The following is a 20,424-nucleotide window of genomic DNA, read 5'->3' as shown; positions in this document are numbered from 1 at the left end:
CCTTTGCCAATCTTCTAACCAGCATCAGCCAAATCAAATTTAATGCAAAACAGATTCCCTGCATAGAGACGTTCAGGAAGTTCATGTTCTTCCTTAGCTCTGCAGACACTGAATCAGAAGCCTAAATTCCTAAGTGGCTGTTCCTGCCTCTTCAGAACAGAGCTTGCCTGCAGAACAACATCAGTTGTAATTGAACAGTAGGAACTATGTTCTAAGGGTACATTCTCTTTGCTATCTCTTCCCCAAAACTTGAAGGCCTGAGAGGTGATTTGAAACAAAGCTCAGGCTTCTCTGTTGACTCAGTATATCAAAACCATTCAGGAAATAATTGCTAGAAGTCAGTGAAAGACAAAACTGAAATCTCCCTAGAAAAGGAAAAGCAGAATTGCATCAAGTCTTTGCTTACTATCCTCATGATTCTTAAATAACATTCGAGTTCATAGGCTGAATCCAGTAAGTCACGTAGAAGTTATCATACCCACAGTTGGAAAATATTCAAATCACAGGATACAGAATATTGGATTTGAAAGCATGACAACCACATCAAGATTAAGAAAAGGCAGTTCTATTTATTCAAAATACTTTACGTATTTTATGAATAACCTGACATTTTAAAGAGTGCTTTGTGCATTGAATTTTTGGTTAAATAAAGGAAAGAGTGGAAGGACACAGAAAAGCGTATTATGAAAACAGCTGTGAAAACATTAATGCAAATCCCGTAGTAAATTCTTCCTTTCAGATTTGTATCTGGAACTCAAGTAAAAAATCAGTATTTGAAAGTTTACACTGGATTTTCTTTCATTTTTGCTGCTAGAAATGGTCATCTGGGTCATACTGGCTTTGGTACAGGAGCACTAAACAACTCGGCATGAGTAACTGACTACAGGCAATGAACTTGTGACACAACACTTTCTCTCACATGCCCTCTCCTGACTCTGACCACTAATTTCTACACCTGTGTGATCCTGGCTACCAGACGGTCTCTCAGAGGAGCTGAAGAATAGCCTCATGGACATCAATTATATATGGACTAATGCCAGGATGACTGGAGGCTTTTTGCTCTTGCTGGCTTTGCTATGTGAATTTATTTATTTTTCTTCTTCCTCCCAATAAAGCCTTATCTCAGCAGAATCCCAACTGCCTCAAGTTTTACTATAATTTAAGAAACACTCATCTTTGGAGTATAATTATGTAAATGATTAAATGCATGTCTACAGAAAAGAAAATAAAAAACTGCACATAGATACTTGAAATTGACTTCATTGGTATTCTGTGCAGATACCATATGTCCCACCAGGCTGGGGGGGCCAAGATCTTTAGTCTTGTTCATCTTTATGTCACTGCTGTGTTTTATATCTATTGCTTTCTCTATGAAGTGGTCCGCCTCATGTATTATATAAAGCAACTATTAAGACATACAATTATTTTGCAAATATTTTGTGGTATTCTTGTTTATAAAACATCATCTTCCAAAGTTAAAACAGGAAGTTACAGCAGTGACTGAATTATCAGTTATAATTTATATAACAGGTAATCAGCTTTATACGCAATGCATATGGTTTTCAAGCCATGCGATTTAAGAGTTTTTATTTATGCTTGAATTGCTGTGTCACAAGGTTAATTTTCCCATTTATATCAATTACTGGAAATTATAGGCCTCCCAAAGTATGTTGTAATTGCAATCACTAAATTATAAAGTGTAACTGAGTAATTAAAGGAATACTATTCCTGTTTTGTTAAAAAAAAAAAAAAAAAAAAAAAGAGAGAGAGAGAGAAAAAAAAAGACCTAAAACAAGCCACATAAAATCAAAACACATTCACCTCATGGTTACAAGAGCTTCCTAAGAAAGATATGAAACAGACAAAAATAAAGATCTGGGCTACAGAATCTAAAGAACTCAAGTACCCCTTTCCATGCTGTTTTGAGTTGAAGAACGTATGGCTTGAGTTGAAGAACGTATGGCACAAGAAAGATGACATCTTAATGAGGGAAATCTGACAAAGTATCCTGTTACATGTCAATAAGAATAACTTTCAGCTGGAATAAGACACATTATCCAAACAAAGGCACAAAGGAAACCACAGTTCTGACCTCGCAATTCTGAATTTTTATCTCATTTCCCTCATAGTGCTTTATTAACATAGGATCATAAATTGCAGAATCACTTGGGATGTAAAGCAACATAAGCCCAACCATTTCCAACCTCCCGGTCATGGGCAGAGCTGCCAATCACCAGACCTGGCTGCCCAGGGCCCCATTCAACATGGCCTTGAACACCTCCAGGGATGGGGCATTCACAGCTTCTCTGGGCAGCCTGTGCCAGCCCCTCACCACTCTCTAAAGTACAGAATTTCCTCCTAACATCTAACCTAAACCTCCCCTCTTTTAGTTTAAAATCATTTCCCTTTGTCCTGTCTCTATCTACTCGTGTACAAAGTTGATCTCCCTCTTGTTTATAAGATCCCTTCAAATACTGGAAGGCCACTAACAAAATAAAACAAATGTATGCACAGTGTAAGTATAGATATGACTTCACCTTGAAATAGGCAACAAGTACATATAAAGTAAAGACCTAAATTAATCATGTGATATTACAGAAGTGCTGGATTATTTTGCCCACTAGGAAAAGCAATTTTTTCATTACTTCTACAACATGGTACAGGAAAACTTAAAATTAGGAGAGAGAAAATCTGTTTTTTCTTACTTTTCTTTTTTCCTTAAGAAAGAAAAATACCTGCAATATGTTTTTTTTTTTTCTTTAATTTCCTTTAACTCTTGAGGAGTTACGTACATTGCCTTGTTTGCAACTTGATGCTATAGAATAAGATTAGACAATCTTTTTATTTCAAACCCTTTTAAGTTTCAGTCAGTTTATTGTTACAGATTGAGACAACGTAAAAGATTTTACAAATTATCCACACAATGACTAAAACAGAGGATCCACAAGAAGCAGCTACTTAGTGAAGATTTTGACTCTTGTCCCACTGCTGCATCATTTGCCAGTGAAATTCCAACCTCAAAAATCGGCCTTTGTGCCTGACTTCACTCTCCAAGGATGACTTCCGTATAGACCTACAGTATTCTCTTGAATTCTTAAACTGACATGCTTTTTGTTTTCCCGATCCCCTAAAACAAATTACTGGCTAGAGCCATAATGTCAGAATACTTATCTCTAACACGGAGGTGTGGAGGGAGAGAGGGAGAAAGTGAGGGAAGAGAAACAGCAGAATGAAGCACCACGCCTCCAAACAAATGTTTACATTATCAAAAATTTCCCGAGACAGAAACAAGCCAGAAACAAGCCAAATATCTCTCTGAAAGGGAAGAGCTTCCCTTTGAAAACTGTTTAACATTTCCTCTATTTGTAAGGTGCAAAGCATTGTGAGATTGTAACTAGAGAAGAGGAAAACTGCTTTTATAGAAATTTGAAGAAATTTAGTGTCTGGAGTGATTCTGTTAACATTGATGTGTCCACTGCCTTTTAAATCACATCCTACATTCTCTACTGAGTGAATAATCACTCAGATTTGGATAAAGAGGTGAAACAGCAAATACTGGATATTAACAAGCCATGGCAAAGTGAATATAAAGAACATTCCCTAGAGATTAAATGTATGGGAGTGATACCGGAAGCTGGAAGAAGCTGCATTTCTTCCCTGAGGTCACCAATTGCCTTTTCCTGGAATTAAGGTCTGTAACGTAATTCTTGAAGTCCAGCCTGCTTTCATCAACTTTGGTGCCTCGTTTTTGCTGCCATGTCAGCTCCTGTGTATTTTTTACATACAGCAAAACTGAATGAAGAGATAAAGCTATCAGCAAATAATTTCAAAAACACAAATTCGTAACATCAATTTTGTGAACCTTCACAAAAAAGGCAATGCATGCTATTAATCTAACTCCTCTCTGTGCCAGGGAAACAGGCATGCAGATGAAGAAGAAATACGCAATGAATATGGGCTGCATTGGATTGTGTCATTGGTTCTCACGTCCCTCTCTAAACAATCTAGGGAAACATAATCTCTACATAATTGGCATTGAGTGGATGCGACACTCACTGAAAAACTGTTCACAGAATACTTTCCAAGAAATCATGTCAAAGTTGAAGGGATCAAAGTTGTCCAGATGTGGAGTCCTCAGTACAGGAGAGACACAGACCTGTTGGAGCACATCTAGGAAAGGGCCACAAAAATGATCCACATAATAGAACACCTCTCCTATGAGGACAGGCTGAGAGAACTGGGGATAGTCAGTCTGGATAAGAGAAGGCTGCAAGGTGACCTGCTACCAATCTTTCAGTCTCTAACAGGGGGCCATAAAAAAGAAGGGGACAAACTCTTTAGCAAGGTCTCTGGCGACAGAAAGAAGGGAAATGGCTATAAGCTCAGGGAGGGTAGATTTAGGTTAGATAGAAGGAAAAAATCTTGTACAGTGAGGGTGGTGAGGCACCAGAACAGGTTATCCAGAGATGTAGCTGATACTCCATTCCTGGAGACTTTCAAGGTGAGGCTGGGGATCTAGCAGTGGTGTAGCTTTCATTACAGGAGAGTTCGACTAGGTGGCCCTCAGAGTTCTCTTCCAACTTTAAGGATTCTAGGATCTTGTGATCCTAGATTCTTGAAGAGAACTCTGAGTCCTTCCAGATGCTATTAAGGGAATAGATCCTTCCTAGATCCTATTAAGTAAAATACTGAAGGGATCTGCTCCAACTCTAGAGTTATTCAGTATTTTTACTAAGAGTATGTATGAAAGAACAAAGAGCACACACCACACACGTATGGCATAAACAGTCTACTTTGACATGTAAAAGACGTGATTTACAATCCAGAGTGTTCCCTACTCCTTGCTTATTCTTAAATTATCATTATTTCAATAAAGGGAAAAAATGTAGCAAGTTAGAGAGGAAATTAAATACTTTTGACAGATCATGACACCTGACAAAGAATCTTTATCCATGTATTAAGCATCAAAATTACTATTAGCAACACCTGCTTAAAAATCACTGAATTGGTACTATGCTTAAATTTTTGTCATTGACATTTCCAGACTCTATGCGGCTTTGCTAAGAATTAATCTTGCATATGATTTTAAATTTGCCTTTTCATTATCCAAATAGCAAAAGCTTGCTGTTAATGTATGCCAGCATTTATATTAACAAAGTGACTTTAGATGCAAAATCTTTCGAACTTGAATAGGAGTAGCTGTCTCATTTCCCTTCCAAGTATTCCCTTCTGTCAGTAGCAGGGTCAGCCATGGAAGCAAGCCCTGTTATAAGGTGCCAGTGGAAAGCACAGATAGCCAGTCAAAAGAGATGATTCCTACCATAGTACTGATGCAACCTCACCTTGAATACTGTTTCCAGGGATTCACAATATAAAGAGAATGTTAAAGTACCTGAAAGCATCCAGAGAGCAACAAAGCTGGTTGCTGGGCTGCAATGCATGTCCTGTGAGGAGAGGTAAGACTGTTTTGGATGTCTTTTCAAGGCTGAATATATTTTTAGGTATGTAATAACAATCACTGTATGTAAGGCATAATACAAATAAAACAAGAAAATAATTCATTTTGGATTTTCTCATTCACACTATCACACACACTGAACCAACTCTTCATCAGCACCAAACTGTTCTGCAAACATAACACGCAACAAATCTACAAATGTAGATCTTACTCTCAGATATTTTTATCTACGTATTCATGTAACAGCCTGAGAAACTGAGAAACAATGTGGGCGGTTGGTTGTCTGAGAACTGTTTTGCTTTTCTCATCTGCACACATTAAAATATTTTGTACATTCTTCAGTATGATCATGTAACTCACACCAATAGCTTTAAAATTAAGCTAAGCTATTCTCTTTAGTAATTTAATAACTTCAAGCCCTTACACTTTCTCTTGCCCTCAAATGCACATTGTCTTCTAAGTAAAAAAATTTACTGGGCAAACACTTAACGTTCTCTTCAACTCAAAACCTGATGATTATTAAGTCACAAACTACCTCTCTCTGATTACAATGTCATAAATTTCCAAACAACATTTGTGTGATAAATTTACAACATAATTACACATGTTAGACACAGGCATCAGAGGAAGAACACTTGGCATATGGTAGATCCAAATTTCACAGTACAAAAACTGCATTGTTCCTCGGATCTGCAAGCAGCACATGTTTTTGCAGAAGCTGAGAATTTGCTCCTAAAGATCTTCTTCAGGGCTATAAAATTGTGCTACAAATAATTAGTATTGCTATCCAGTTTAATTACTGACAGATCTCACAGCATACAGCAGAGGTTAATCCGTATCCCATCATGTGGGAAGGTGCCATAAGCACTGTCATATTATTCTTAGAGACTGGGAATTACCTGAGGGAAAGACAAGTCAGTAACATTTCCAAGTTTACCTATACAGATGCAGTCAGGAATATCAGCATGAGGTTAAGTCTCGATCTATTACATCCTCTCTCTAGAGAGATATTCTAGAGAAGTTATAGTTAATAATCTATCAATTTTATCTACATGAAGAAAAATGACATTTCTGAGTTAAGATGTAGCCTTTGTTACCATCAGTGAATGCATATCCAATTTGGTTTTACATACTGTATGTGTGATGAGAGAAAGAAAGAAGTCTCTTTCAAAAGCACCAGCTTCCTATTGGGAGCACTGAGAAATCAGACACACGAGAGGATGGAAACACTCTTGACAAAGCAAGTGAAATCAAGAGTGCTGTTATCCAGAACTAATATGGAGAAAGAAATGTGTAAATAAAATTGACTTTACTATGCTGGAAACATCCAATAGAAAGAACATAAGGAGGAAAAAAAAAGCTACTTTGCAATCTTGCCATACTACTTCTGGATTGCAGACATTGGTGTTACCACTGCACCAGAAAGACTTACTATTGCACAAGAACTCGCTGCCTTGACCAATAAATAAATAAACAAACAAAAATCAATCGAATCCAGTCTAAACCTTAAAATCGATCTTCCCTATACAAAGTCTCCATACTGCATAATATGTTCCAGGAATAAATCTTCAGATAAAAAGCATCAAAAAGCTGACCAAAGAGGCCTAACATCATTCAAATTTGCTTCAGCAGACAGTAGATTTCATCAGACATTTACTTAAAGAAAAACTACATATGAAAGTTTGTCAACATCTTGACGTGGTTTGAGAGAATATGCGTCTTATGTAGTCAGAGTTCTCATTTTCTATTAATTTTTTTTACAATGTGCCATTTACAACCCTTATATCATAATGTGAAATATAAGAAAATTGTTCCCAATTAAAGGATCAGAATCAGTTATTAAATAATGACTACTAAATAGATCCTCAAAGCAGTGAAATTTATGGCAATTGTACTATCTGGGGGAAAAACTGAAGGAAAAGAAGAAGTTTATTTCCAATATTAATAAGCAACTGTTTTTTCATACATTTGACCCAGCCACAGTTTGGTATGAGCTATTTACGATGAGGTTTGTTTCAAAGAAAATTCCCTTTAAAGAAGTACTTTGTTTTATCTAAGATGTGAACACAGGTGTGTAAAAGAGATCTTTCAAAGCTTTTCTGGATCTTTTTCTGGATCTCTTCTTATTATTCGGATAGCAAACATCTACAAATTACTTTCATATTTTCTCAGTGAGAGAAAAACCTTCATTTGCTTTAAGGAACATCTACAAAACTATTCAGTATACCATCTATGTATTACATTCCAAATGAATCCATATCATCTTAAAGAATAACATTTTGAAGGAAAATTTTGCTTTTCTTAACTGCAGAAAAAATTTTATCCTGTAAGGTGAGGAAAAATCTTTTATAAATGTTACACTGTACACCATATTGTAAGAAATAATTGACAGTTAATTAACATGCGATTGATATGTACAAAAGTAAAGAAGTTTTCACTTGTTTCCCAAAGAAAAAGAGATTAAAATTCTAGTCATACTAAATACATTGTCTCTCAACAAATCCCACTGCCAAGAATAAGCCTTTTTTGCTTAGATTAGTTGATGCGGCATGAAGAAGTACAAAAGGTATCACAGAATTCTTCTTGAGAACAGAATATAGCCAATAAAAAGCAAACAAACAAAAAAAAAACAATCCTTAACTCTTTTTTTTTTTTTTTTTTACTTTTTTCTTTTCTTTTCTTTTCTTTTCTTTTCTTTTCTTTTCTTTTCTTTTCTTTTCTTTTCTTTTCTTTTCTTTTCTTTTCTTTTCTTTTCTTTTAATAAAATACTAACTAAATTTTACTCGTTGTGTATACATAAGACTTAAATATAAACTGCCAGTAGTTTCTGAAAGAGTAGCCAGGTACCATTCTAATACCACAGTTTTCTTCATAGTTTACACTGGGTGTTTTTTTCAGAATTCATGTTAGAAGAAAAGAAATGGAACACAAATCAACAACTTTCATTTTAGTTAGTATTTTGGATATGATTTTAGGGACTTAATAAAGAAAACATTTTTTTGTGAGTGCTTGCTTAAAAACAAATGTAATGTTGAACTTAGTGAGATTCAATAAGGCTAAGTGCAAGGTGTTGCAGCTGGGACAGGAAAATCCCAGATATGAGTACAGACTGGGAGAACTCACTGAGAGCAGCAATGCAGAGAAGGCCTTGGAAGTCCTGATGGACAAAGAGCCGGACGTGAGCCAGCAGTGAGCTCCTGCAGCTCAGAAGACCAAAAGTATCCTGGGCTGCACCAAAAGAAGGGTGGCCAGCTGGGAGAGGGAGAAGATTGTCTCCTTCTATTCTGTCTTTATGAGACCCCACTTGAAATACCATGTCCAGGCCTGAGGCCCCCAAAACAAGAAAGACATAGAGCTGTTGGCATGGATCCAGGGGAGACCACAGAGACAATCAGAAGGCTGGAGCAACTCTTCTATGAAGAAAGTCTGAGGGAGATGGGATTGTGCACTCTGAAGAAGAGAAGGCTCTGGGAGACCTCACTGCAGCCTTCCAGTACTTGAAGGGAGCTTACAAACAGGAGGGGGACTGACTGTACAGGAGATAGTAACAGGACAACGGAGAATGGTCTTAATCTGAAAGAGGGGAGATTTACATTAGTTATTGGGAGGAGAGTGTTGACTCAGAGAGGGCTGAAGCAGTGGCACAGGTTCCCCAGAGAATTTGTAGATGCTCCAATCCCTGGAGGCCAGGTTGGATGGAGCCTTGGACAGCCGTATCTAGTGGGTAGCAATCCTGCCTATGACAAGGAGTGGAATGGGATGATAGGATGATATTCAAGGTATTTCCCAACCCAAGTCATTCTATGAAAAGTGACGTTTTCTTGAAATCCCTTTTGTATTAAAAGTTTGCTATTTTTCAACTACCTGTATTGCTTATAACATCTATTATCACAATAATAGTAGATTAAACCAAATGTGAGAAATCTGTTATTGCTTTAGGTAGTCTAAAAACAGTTAGTGAAATTGATGTTTCTGGCCCCAGGGGTCTTTCAACTTAAAGTCATGAACAGTTTTGCTGAAACAGTATTTAAGACAGAAATGTAGATAAAAGTAATGCTTGCTAAATACACCACTTTTGTTACAAAAAGCTTTGTGGTACTCCAAAATGTTCAGAGGCTCTTAAAAATGTCTGAATGTAAACAATAATCAGGAATATAGTGAATTTCTCAGGTTAAATAATGATACAAGCAGCAAAACATCACTCAGAACTTCCAGAAATACTTAACCTAATTGTCAAATGTTAAGTTATGTATACTTCTTCATGAGTAATACAGAATTTTCTATAGAAATCTATATAGAATTGAATATTCAATATATTGAATTCTATAGAAATTCTATAGAATTCTATAGAAATCAATATAGAATTGATTCACCCAGACTTTCAGAATTATACATCTGTAACTCATGCACAGCAGTAGCTAAGATTACAGATATATCTCTATATACAGATATACAGAGTTTGTTTTGTTAATATGCACTGAAGGCTTCAGAAAGACTCAGACATAAAAATTACAAATGTCCTAACTTTTAGTAGTTCAAGCTATATTGACAAGATTATAACCTGTTAGAGCTTTGTCCAGAAGTGTAAGAATTTTTCTAATTTACACCTTCAGTGTGTATTTATAAATCACACAGTGTTTTTCTTACTCAGGCCATACCTATCAGTCATGTGCCCTCTATAGATTTTCAGGTATCTATTAAACGTCAAACAAGATCTTGATAATTCACTGTATGACTTTAAGTGGCTTCATAGCAGAAGTAATCCAGTAGCATTTTTTACTTCATCTAACTGCTTTTTTAAAAAACCTAGTGTAATACATACCCTGTCAGTCTTCCCTTCTGTCTGAATACTTGTGCGACTACGTGCATCATGGTCTTCTTCAAGGTCAGATACATCTTCAAGCTCTTCAGGTGTCTAGGAAAAAGTTGTTGAAGTATTATTCTCTCTTATGATTATTAAATTTGGCATTGATGTCAAACATAACTTGGACTAAGAGAATGCCTGACAAACAAACAAACAAGTCTTGCTGTAGAACAACTACTAAATGCTAATTAAAGCCACATTCTGTCAGGCAGCTTTGATCTAGATCAAAATAGCCATGATAACATTAAAGCTGACTCTTAAAGTTAGCACTTATGGAATTTATTTTATATTTATATCTCACATTACTGCTGCTAGCAAAGGCATACTACAAACAAACATTTATGTCACCAGAATGCATAGGTTTGTTCTACCTTCTCTTCCCTGTACAGAAACACTAACATGCTCACTGTAATATACTAATATGTGAAAGACTCAAACTGCTCATGTTTGGAGTATATCTCTGACTTTATTGCAATGCACACACTGTACCGTACACACAATCAGAAGAACTTGAACTGCTAACATTTTTTGATACTGACTTTTTCAACTATACCCTGAGCAAATTAATGAAAAACACTGTTCTCCTTATGATATATTTTCTGTATGAGTCAAGCCTTGAAATTTATTTCCTACATTCTCATTTACAAAAATACCATGAAAAAAAAACTGCAGGAGTTCCAAATTTTTATCATCAGTAATTTAGTAAATAAAGCACAATGAACATGGCTAAGGGACACCCAACAAACATTCAAAGCAAGTTTAACCATACTAACATAGCAGCACACAGCGAAGCATGCACCATTCAGAATTACGAACTATTTAAAAATTAATATTGGTCCTATCAATGCAATGGGATATTCAGAAAGCTTTCCTCTGGCTAAAGGGATTCATGTTTTAAAAAAACAAATTAACACCTAGAGCCAGACTGAATAAAGATCTGCTGTTGGATGGTCTACTATCAGCTTGGCCTCTAGAATTCCATACCGTTCTTAGAACCCCATAAACCTGATTTGTCCCAAGAGAAACATGAGAGGCTAAGGAGAGGATAATAAAAGTACCGAAAGATATGCAGAAAAAAAACCACCCTGAAAATCATCATTACTTTTACCCAATTTTCAATCAAATCAAATATGTATTTATTTAATCCAGAGTAGCTATGTGTTTTCATCTTCTCATTTTTACTGGCAGGTTATACATACTCAATATTTGTTAAGAGAAGCACTATAGGGTTGTGTTATTTGATTTTTAGATCCATAATATAGTAGCAACACTACATTAAACTGTATAAATCCACTTGCACACATTCCAGTCATTTGGGAAAGTAGCTCTGTGGCCAGCAGATGGAATAGGTGCTTCTAGACTTCAACATCAGCCTTGAAACAAGGTTTAAATAGCGCTCTGGTATTTCAAAGCACAGGAGTTGGTTTTACTCACTGAACAAAATAACGGTAATTTAAATGAGCTAATACTGCAAGAAATAAACAACATAAAGCTGCTGCCCAGCCTGACAGAAATGTAATCCTAGTGGTGAAAAGTACTGCCTAGATATCCTTAAGAAAACAGACAGGCAGTCACTTTTTGGGGTGAACACAACTCATTTACCTGCACATACGTTAATGATAAAGCAGGAAAAAGGAACATTTTCTTTTCAGAAAAAGATTATCAGTGTCACGAAATATTTTGGCTTTTGTCTTGACATTAGACCAAGTAAGAGTTCCACACAATCCAAATGTTCCTCGCCTGTAATTCTGAGAAATTCTAGTCATTTGCAAAAAGCCTTTTTTCGATCCCCACAAAAATACGTTCAAATACACCCCTACATGCTTAAGACTAATCATATTATTTATTGGTTACATGTTACACAGACTGTAAATATGCATTTCCATATTTATGATTTTAATAAATCTGCATTCTCACTGGTTTTGCTACTGAGAACTCTTAATTATAGTCAAGTCTAGCACTGATGACTTTTATACTGTTACGATACAAAGTCAATATGGTATGTAAATTCTAGAACAGTAAAAAGAAATGCTTTACATGCACTCTACAAGGGTCAGAATTTAATTCATCATATTGTGCACTGAGAACAGAATGGTTTTAAAGAGATTATCTGCTCTACTTTGAAAATGTGACTAATGCCCATATTGGAAAATTTCATTGTGGCAGGAATCACATCATTCAGGGTAACAATGTACAGCAAATGTTTCGCAAATGGGCCCTTCACAAATATTTAGCTAGTGCATGCTACTTCACCTGTTATTCACATTACTGCTATTGTTACATACTTAATACTGCCAGATGACAGGCTGCCAGAGTTTCGATACCCTTGAGGGAGAAGAATAAACTGGTAGTTTATTTTTCCTAATCAATTTATTAATAACCTCATAATCATTGATGTCTATTTCTAATTCACTAAAAGCACTTCTCAGATTTTTGCAAAAAGAGATTACTTTGAGTGTCACTTCGGAAAAAATAAAAAACAGCATTTTAGGGCAAATTAAAATGCAATATTCTTATACTGTCAATATTACTAAATCTTCCTATTTATCATTAAACATGAAAATACATCTGTATTTGGAATCTGTTCTTGGAACCTCCCATTAAAAATATCTTTCTCATATTATTTTAGATATTATGTATGTAAAGTTGACACAATCATTTAAATCAAGGACTATGACTTTGTCTTTGATAGTACTGTTGTCAACTTGTTGGCAAGCAATTTGTCATCAAATAACAGTAAAAATATTGCCCTGCCACATCCTGTACAGATCACAGATAGTTAATCTTCAAATGCTGGTGAAGAACTGTTCTTGTGACTAACTGTGCAAATAATTTTTATAGGCTTAAGCTGCAATTTCCATTAAGATTAGTAGTGAGAACGGACACTTCAGTGAAGATCAAACAATTTAGTAATTTATTTATTAATGATAAGAATAAATGATGATCTTCAAAACAGAAAGATGAAACTATTTTTAACAGAAGAATTATCAACTAGATCATGTTATATGGTGAAGAGCTGAGGTTTTCAAAATAATGATGAATGGGATAAAAGATATCTTTTCACTACTGGATGCTAGGTGTTTGTGGTTTGTTTTTTTCCCTCTGTGAACATTAAGTCAGTTTACAACTTTTGAATCCAAGAGATTAGTACAAAAAAGGTAAGATTAATCACCTACAAATTGCTAGATAGATCAGGAGCCTGAGTAGTCGACAATCCTCGTGTTTTTAGTTCTCACTGTGAGTATATTAAGATTTTGCCTGTCCTGATCAATATCTTTACTGATGACCTGGATGAGGGCACTGAGTGCACCCTCAGTAAGTTTGCAGATGACACCAAGTTGGGAGGAAGTGATCTGCCTGGTAGGAAGGCCCTACAAAGGGCTCTGGACAGGCTGGACTGCTGGGCAGAGGCTAGTGGGATGAAGTTCAACAAGACCAAGTACCAGGTCCTGCACTTTGGCCATAGCAACCCCAGGCAATGCTACAGAATTGGCACAGAGTGGCTGGAAGACTGTGTAGAAGAAATAGACCTGGGCATATTCATCAGTGCTCACCTGAACAATAGCCAGCAGTGTGCCCAGGTGGCCAAGGCCAATGGCATCCTGACTTGTATCAGAAACAGCATGACCAACAAGAGCAGGGAAATGATGATCCCTCTGTACTCAGCTCTGGTGAGGCTGCACATCAAGTACTGTGTACAGTTTTGGGTTCCTCACTACAAGAAGGACATTGAGGCCTCAGTATTTGTCCTGAGAAGGGTTACAAAGCTGTGGGGCGGCTGGAGCCTTGTGAGAAGGCTTTATGAGGAGCAGTAGAGGGAGCTGGGACTGTTCAGTCTGGAGAAGAGGAGGCTCAGGAGGGACCTTATCACTCTCTACAACTACTGAAGGGAGGCTGTGGTGAGCTGGGGGTTGGCCTCTTCTTCCATGTAACTTCCATCAATAGGATGAGAGGAAATGGCCTCATGTTGTACTAGCAAAGATTCAGGTTGGATGTAGGAAATAATTCTTCTCTGAGAGAAAGGTCAGCCACTGGAATGGGCTGCTCAGAGAGGTGGCGGAGTTCCTGGAGGTGTTCAAAAAACATTTAGACGTTGTACTGAGGGACATGCTTTTGTAGGAAGTATTGTTGGACTGGGTGATCTTAAAGGACTTTCCCAAACTTGGTGACTCTGTGATTCTAATATAACAGTTATCTCAGCAATGGCCTGAGAGACAGGAAAGATGTGAGCACAGGAATGAAACTGAAACATTTAAAGTGAATTTTTGATAAGTGCTTTCCAAAAATCCTTTCTAAATAGAAACTGGGAAGTTGGCACTGCTTAAGAAGCTGGCACACAGTGTTTAGCACTATTTTCTATCCAAAGTTACACCTCCTATGCTAAAAACTGGCATTTCAGCTCTGGTTTCGTTTTTCCCTTCCCTGAGTTTGGTTGTAACTCTTGGAATAAGCATGCCATCCTCACATAATGCCTAGAAGAGTTTGAAACAAGTTTTTTCTCCTGATAATGCTGAGTTAGTTATGCTATTGTAATAGCATACAAATATTGTCTAAGACATTAGGGAAAACTGACCTCCTTCAATATTTACATAGCCAATTTATTATGTATACAGCTTGTGTATATAAAATAAATTTCAATGTCTCATGCAAGACATGCATGAACATCAAAACTAGGAATGGCACTGCACACATTAGGGTTTTGACCAGGTACATTTGATACATTGAAAATAAGGTTTATAGAAATGGTAGCTATTTTGAACAAATGAAACACCATGACAAGCAAAGAAGCTAATTTTTCAAGAGAATAAATTCTTCAACAGATACCTGAGGGCTCACTTGGGAACTTGGAAGCCTATTTCCAGATATTTCATGAAGAGATTGAAAGTTTTCAGTGAAGCATGTTTTCTACAGTACTTTACAAAACAATCTAGCATCCCAAATAATAACAGAAAATATGATCAAGCATAGTTATAACGTAGCTCCAGTCAAAGACTATCCCTGTTTATACTAAGTAGAAACTTCACATTACTTAGAAGTTTCCATTTTAAACTCAGTAAGAAACAAAGAATATTAATTTTTAATAAAAGATACGTTGTTTTGCATTCTGAAAATATATATTTTTTTCTCTACTTGGTTGACATACAGCTGCTCCATCTAGTGGGAAGCTAATTATGACATTTAATCTACAAATGAAATATTTCATAATAGACTAATTTGTATTGGAAATAATTCTTAAGACAGTGAAAAGTCAATTTTATAGTTGTTCTCATTTTTGCCATAAAACCTTATAAATCATACATGACCTAAAAATGTTATAGTTATATTTGAAACAGAATACTTTACTTCCAAACATTACTCCAACAACTGAAAATGAGAAAAGAACTTGTTTTCTCTATCAGTTCCACACATTTGAAAAAGTACGCAAAAACACTGTTACTGTAGGACTGGCAAACTCCAGAGGCAACAAAGGAGATGCTTTTCACTGTAGTCTTCAGAATGTCATAATGGTTCCTGTTTTCAAAAAAAGTCAGAAAGGCAAATTGGGGAGGTACAGTACACACACTGTCATTCCAGTCCCAGGGAAAATGATGGAATGATTCCTCTTAAAACACTCTTTTGGGCACATGAAGGACAAAGTGGTGACTGTGAACCTGTGAACAGCCTCAGTAACTTGAATGCCCTGTACAACAAACTGACCACATTTCTGGGTGAGAGAAGAACAAAGAATATCCTTTAGAAAGGCTTTTTTGGCCATCTCCTGGGTTTTGTAACCGAGCTTTGTTATTAAACTTTGAATGGGCATACAACTAGATGGTTAAGAACTGCTCAGATAATCAGGCTCACAGAGCTCATGGGTTTGTTCAACCTGGTGACTGGCAACACAAAAAGTACTATCAGGGTCTATCCCAAGATCAGTTATATACGACATCCTTACTATGCCTGGAGGAGGTTATGGAGTACTCTCAGTGAGTTTACAGATGACACCAGATCGGAGGACCGGTCATTATTATTGAGTAGGTCTGCCATCCAGAGAAAATTATAAGTTTGTAAGAATATGTTGACAGGAACTTGAAAAAAATTCAAAAAGAAAACGGCAAAGCCTGGCAGCTGTGAGATCCCCTAGCTACAGACAGAAGCAGCTGTGGACTGTGTGGCTGATCTCATCAGCTGAAAAGGACCTGGGGATCCTGGTTGATAGCAAGCTGGATGTAAGCCTGCAGTGTGCCCTGGCAGCAGGAAACACTGGGAGAACATTCAACTGTATGAATCACTGTGCAACCAACAGATCAAAGGAAGTTATAATCTCCATTTACTTGGCCCTTACTAGAAAACCCGTAAAATCCAGTTTTGGCTTCCTCTTAGCTTCTATCTGCCTGAAGAAGTGACTTCAGGACATTTAAGAGCAGCAGCCCTGCAGCCCAACAAACCTATGAGGAAGTCATAAAGAAAATGGTGCTAGACTCTATAAAAAAAGCAAGGAAGGAAGATGAAGGACAATAGGAATTAGCTTGAAAAAGAGAGGTTCAGGTTGGGAATAAGGAAAACCTTTTTCCCCCATGAGGGCAGCCCAGCAGTGAAGCAGGCTGTCCAGAGTGATCATATAATTTCTGTTCTCTGAGGGTTCCAAGACACAACTGATTGACACTGTGAGTTAGCACTGAGGAGTCCCATGGAAGGTAGGTGAATCCCCAGTGCACAGGAGCTGATTTTCATGAAGATCCATGTAGCTAGCTTCAAAGATACAATGCTTCTTCCTTTTGACAGGGACTAGCAAGATACAGAAGATAAATCTACCACTATGAAAAGAGATTTGAAATCATGCTTTGACCTTCATAAACAGACCTTCCTGCAGAAACTCCATTTATCATAGAGAAACTCCATTCCCAAATTCAAAACTAAAAATGTGTTTCAAGGCAGACTGTCCCATAAAATGTAGATAAGAAAACTGAAACAGCTTTAAAAAAATAAACAAATAAATAAAAAAATCAGTGTGTTAAAAGTAAAGAAGAATATAGTGAAGATTGACAATTCACTGTTTAAGTACTACAAGTAAGAGAAAATACACAATTCAATTCTACAACAAACTTATCAGATGAATAAAAGCCTGAGCAACAGGCATCAAAGACTTTTCCCTGACACATCAAATACATCATTTCTGTTAAGTGAATTATGCTAGGTGATCATTCTAAAGAAGTAATTTAAAAAATCCTTTAGATAGATGCATCCTTTAATAAAAGGTTTCCCATTAGAAATGTTTTTGTTATACTGGAGTAGATGAAATTATTACCTAGGACCTAAAGTCTTCCTGGAGTCTCTTGAGTGTCAACTGACCCTCTCTCTAGTATCAGACATGCAAGTAAAATGTGTCATCTTAAACAAAGGTGCATGGAACAGACCTGTCAGTCAAATCTTGTGCATAACTATAACAATGCAGACTAATACATAGCCCAATTCTGAACACACAGCTACCATTCGCTAACATCTTTTCCAAAAAGACCCACCTATAACTTTTTTCATATTAGCAGATTCTCATCCTAGACAGCGAGGTAAAAATAATACCATCATACCCATAGTTTGTTGTTTTTTTTTTTAATTAGTTTCATTCCTGCTTTTAATTATTAAGTGTTCTGATGCCTGTAACATGCATCCAGCCACAGTTAGTAACTCAGTAACCAATAACTGTTCAACTCAGTGATCTGTATCAGCTGAGGAAGAACTAAATGACACATTAAGTAGATCATTCTGCAAACCAGTCTTCATGTCACAAATCAGCAATCTGACTCCAATTTAAGAAGCTATTACTAAGTAGATTCTCCAAGTAAAGCGGAATTAAAAACAAATCAAAAATCATCCAAAACATTAGCTATTTCAGTCCTTGTTATTCCTGCACAATAATATTTATTAGATCACTTGGTTATAATTACTAAAGGTTACATGTACTCCCATCATTAATACATTTACTACTGCATGGAAAATACTTTGTTTTGTATACCTAATGATTTTCTAATCTGAGAAGGTTTTACAACAAACTTATGAAAAAAGGCAGCAAGAATCTTCACCTTCAATATACCAAGTGAGAAGCTTATTATTTCCCCTCTGCCTATTTTTTCACAACACAGCATGGTAGGCATCTTAAACAGTCTCTTTTGCCCAATGAAAATGGAATGAGAGATATTAACAAACACAGACAGATAAAATAAACAGATAAAAATGAGCAACTGTTAAGAAAGACAAGATCCTTAATAACCATGGCAGTTTCACAAAATCTGTCTCATATATGAATTGTGTCTAAACTGAATCTTATCCCATGATGTCAAAGCTTAATCTTTTTCCTCCTATTCATTATGAACACATGAAAACACATTTTATGCTTAATTGTGCCAAAAAAATTGTCCATATTTTAAAATGGCTATCATATCTTCCCCTTTTCTCTCCCCGCTTTTGCTGTGTTCACTAAGCTAAATAAGACCAGCCCATTCACTGATTTCCTCATAGCTCACATTTTACCTTAAAGCTGCATTCCTCAAGAATAGGATGCACAAACGAAATGCATCTGATGAACAGGACAAATGTGTCAAAAAGAATACAACAACTGCCAATGCAGGAAGGGATTATGTCTGTGACCATAACAGTTATTTGAGCGGGAGGTAGTATGAATTCTACTTGAACTGTTCAAGGGTGTGAGCAAATCTTTAGAGCCCTAGCTCCGATTCCTTTCCTCTCTAGAGAAAGCTAAAGTCTTGCCTCTTTCACTCACATTACCATAATGTCAGCTCAAGTGAGCTCATCCTCAAGTACAGCAGTTTCCAAAATAAGGTATACATATCACTGCGTCAATACTACTTTGATACTGTAATATGCTCAATCAGGAAATTAAGTAGAAATCCCACAACACCATGCGCCAGGTTACAACAAAACTATAATTTCTATCAACCACTTTATGGTACATCTGCTGATTTTAATGGTCTTTATTTTGTTGTTACAAAAAGCAATCATGTTTCAGTTTTTAGAAAGGCGATTCAAAGGGTTCATTTATTAATAACAGAAGTCCAGGGCTACAGAAATTGCCTTTAATCTTCCAAGCCTTTAGCAAAGTCACCTGGCCAAAAAGCATATGAAAACTACTTATCATAAAGATGACACTATTTTCATTAAATAGCCAACTGTGTTAAATTACTTTCTTTGATGATGGCAGTTGTGGATTTTATCCTGCTACATCAAGCAATTCCCTTGTCCTATATGGGAAGGCATGGCAGAGAGTTGTGAATTTAGCTCTGGAAAATAGACCATAACAGTCATTGCTTTATTTGTTTTGTTGTTTGCTTGTTTGTTTTGTTTTTGTTTAGCTCAAATGAATTCCCCAGTGTATAAAAACCATTAAGAACATAGACTGAGATGGACTTCAAGGCACATGAACGTACGTGCCTGGCCTTTTAGCTTTGTATTTAAGCATCCATCTTCTAACCTACATCCAATACTCTAACCTAGTTATTATGTTTGTTTTCACTTTTAGTAAGACTTTGTAAATTGGATTACTGGAGCTCTCCTAAATGTCTTTTAATATACTTCAGTATCTTTAAATATCATACTTGACTACATTATTTATTTTATCCAAGTTGGAAATCAGAATTCATGCCTTTCCTTTACCCTTTCCTAAAGAGACCGGCACCCGGTGAGAATTCCAGCATTCATATTTTACAATAAACAATTCTTATACTATCTTAGTGCCCAAGATCAGAAGTAAATCTGCATTTACATGAGACAAAATATAAGAAAGATTATAGGTGAGAAATGATAAAGGAATTAAAGAAAAAAGAAGAGGAAGAGGAAGGGAAAGAAACAAAGAGGATAGAAACAAACAATATTAATGCAAGGCAGGGCAACACAAAAGTATGCCTGTGATGAATTACCTCCATTCCAGGAAAACTACCTTGTCTTTATGGTAGCATATTCATGTTAGTTGTTGAGTGGCCCCTAATATGTTTTTATTTAAAGAAATGATAATAACTTCCCTCTGTGAAGGATGCTATTTTCCTGCAACTCATGATGCTCTCAACGTTTTTTTTTCCTATGCCATAGATAAATATTTGAGCTCATCATT

General features: G+C 36.4%; 1 protein-coding gene across 2 annotated transcripts in view; it reads right to left on the bottom strand.

The window, feature by feature from the left end:
* CTNNA3 (catenin alpha 3) overlaps nucleotides 1-20,424 on the bottom strand; it is a 408,816-nt gene that overhangs the window by 43,021 nt on the left and 345,371 nt on the right. For both annotated transcript variants that reach the window (XM_042817894.1, XM_042817895.1), the window contains exon 13: nucleotides 10,281-10,373. In XM_042817894.1, the coding sequence (XP_042673828.1) occupies nucleotides 10,281-10,373 (93 nt within the window). The remainder of the gene's footprint in view (nucleotides 1-10,280; nucleotides 10,374-20,424) is intronic.

This window comes from Centrocercus urophasianus, unplaced genomic scaffold (genome assembly GCF_019232065.1).
Source record: "Centrocercus urophasianus isolate 14NV4802_14NV808 unplaced genomic scaffold, USGS_Curo_1.0 seq_17, whole genome shotgun sequence".
NCBI classification, from domain to species: Eukaryota; Metazoa; Chordata; class Aves; order Galliformes; family Phasianidae; genus Centrocercus; species Centrocercus urophasianus.
Note: the sequence above shows the minus strand (reverse complement) of the source record. Positions and strands in the feature narration are given on the sequence as shown.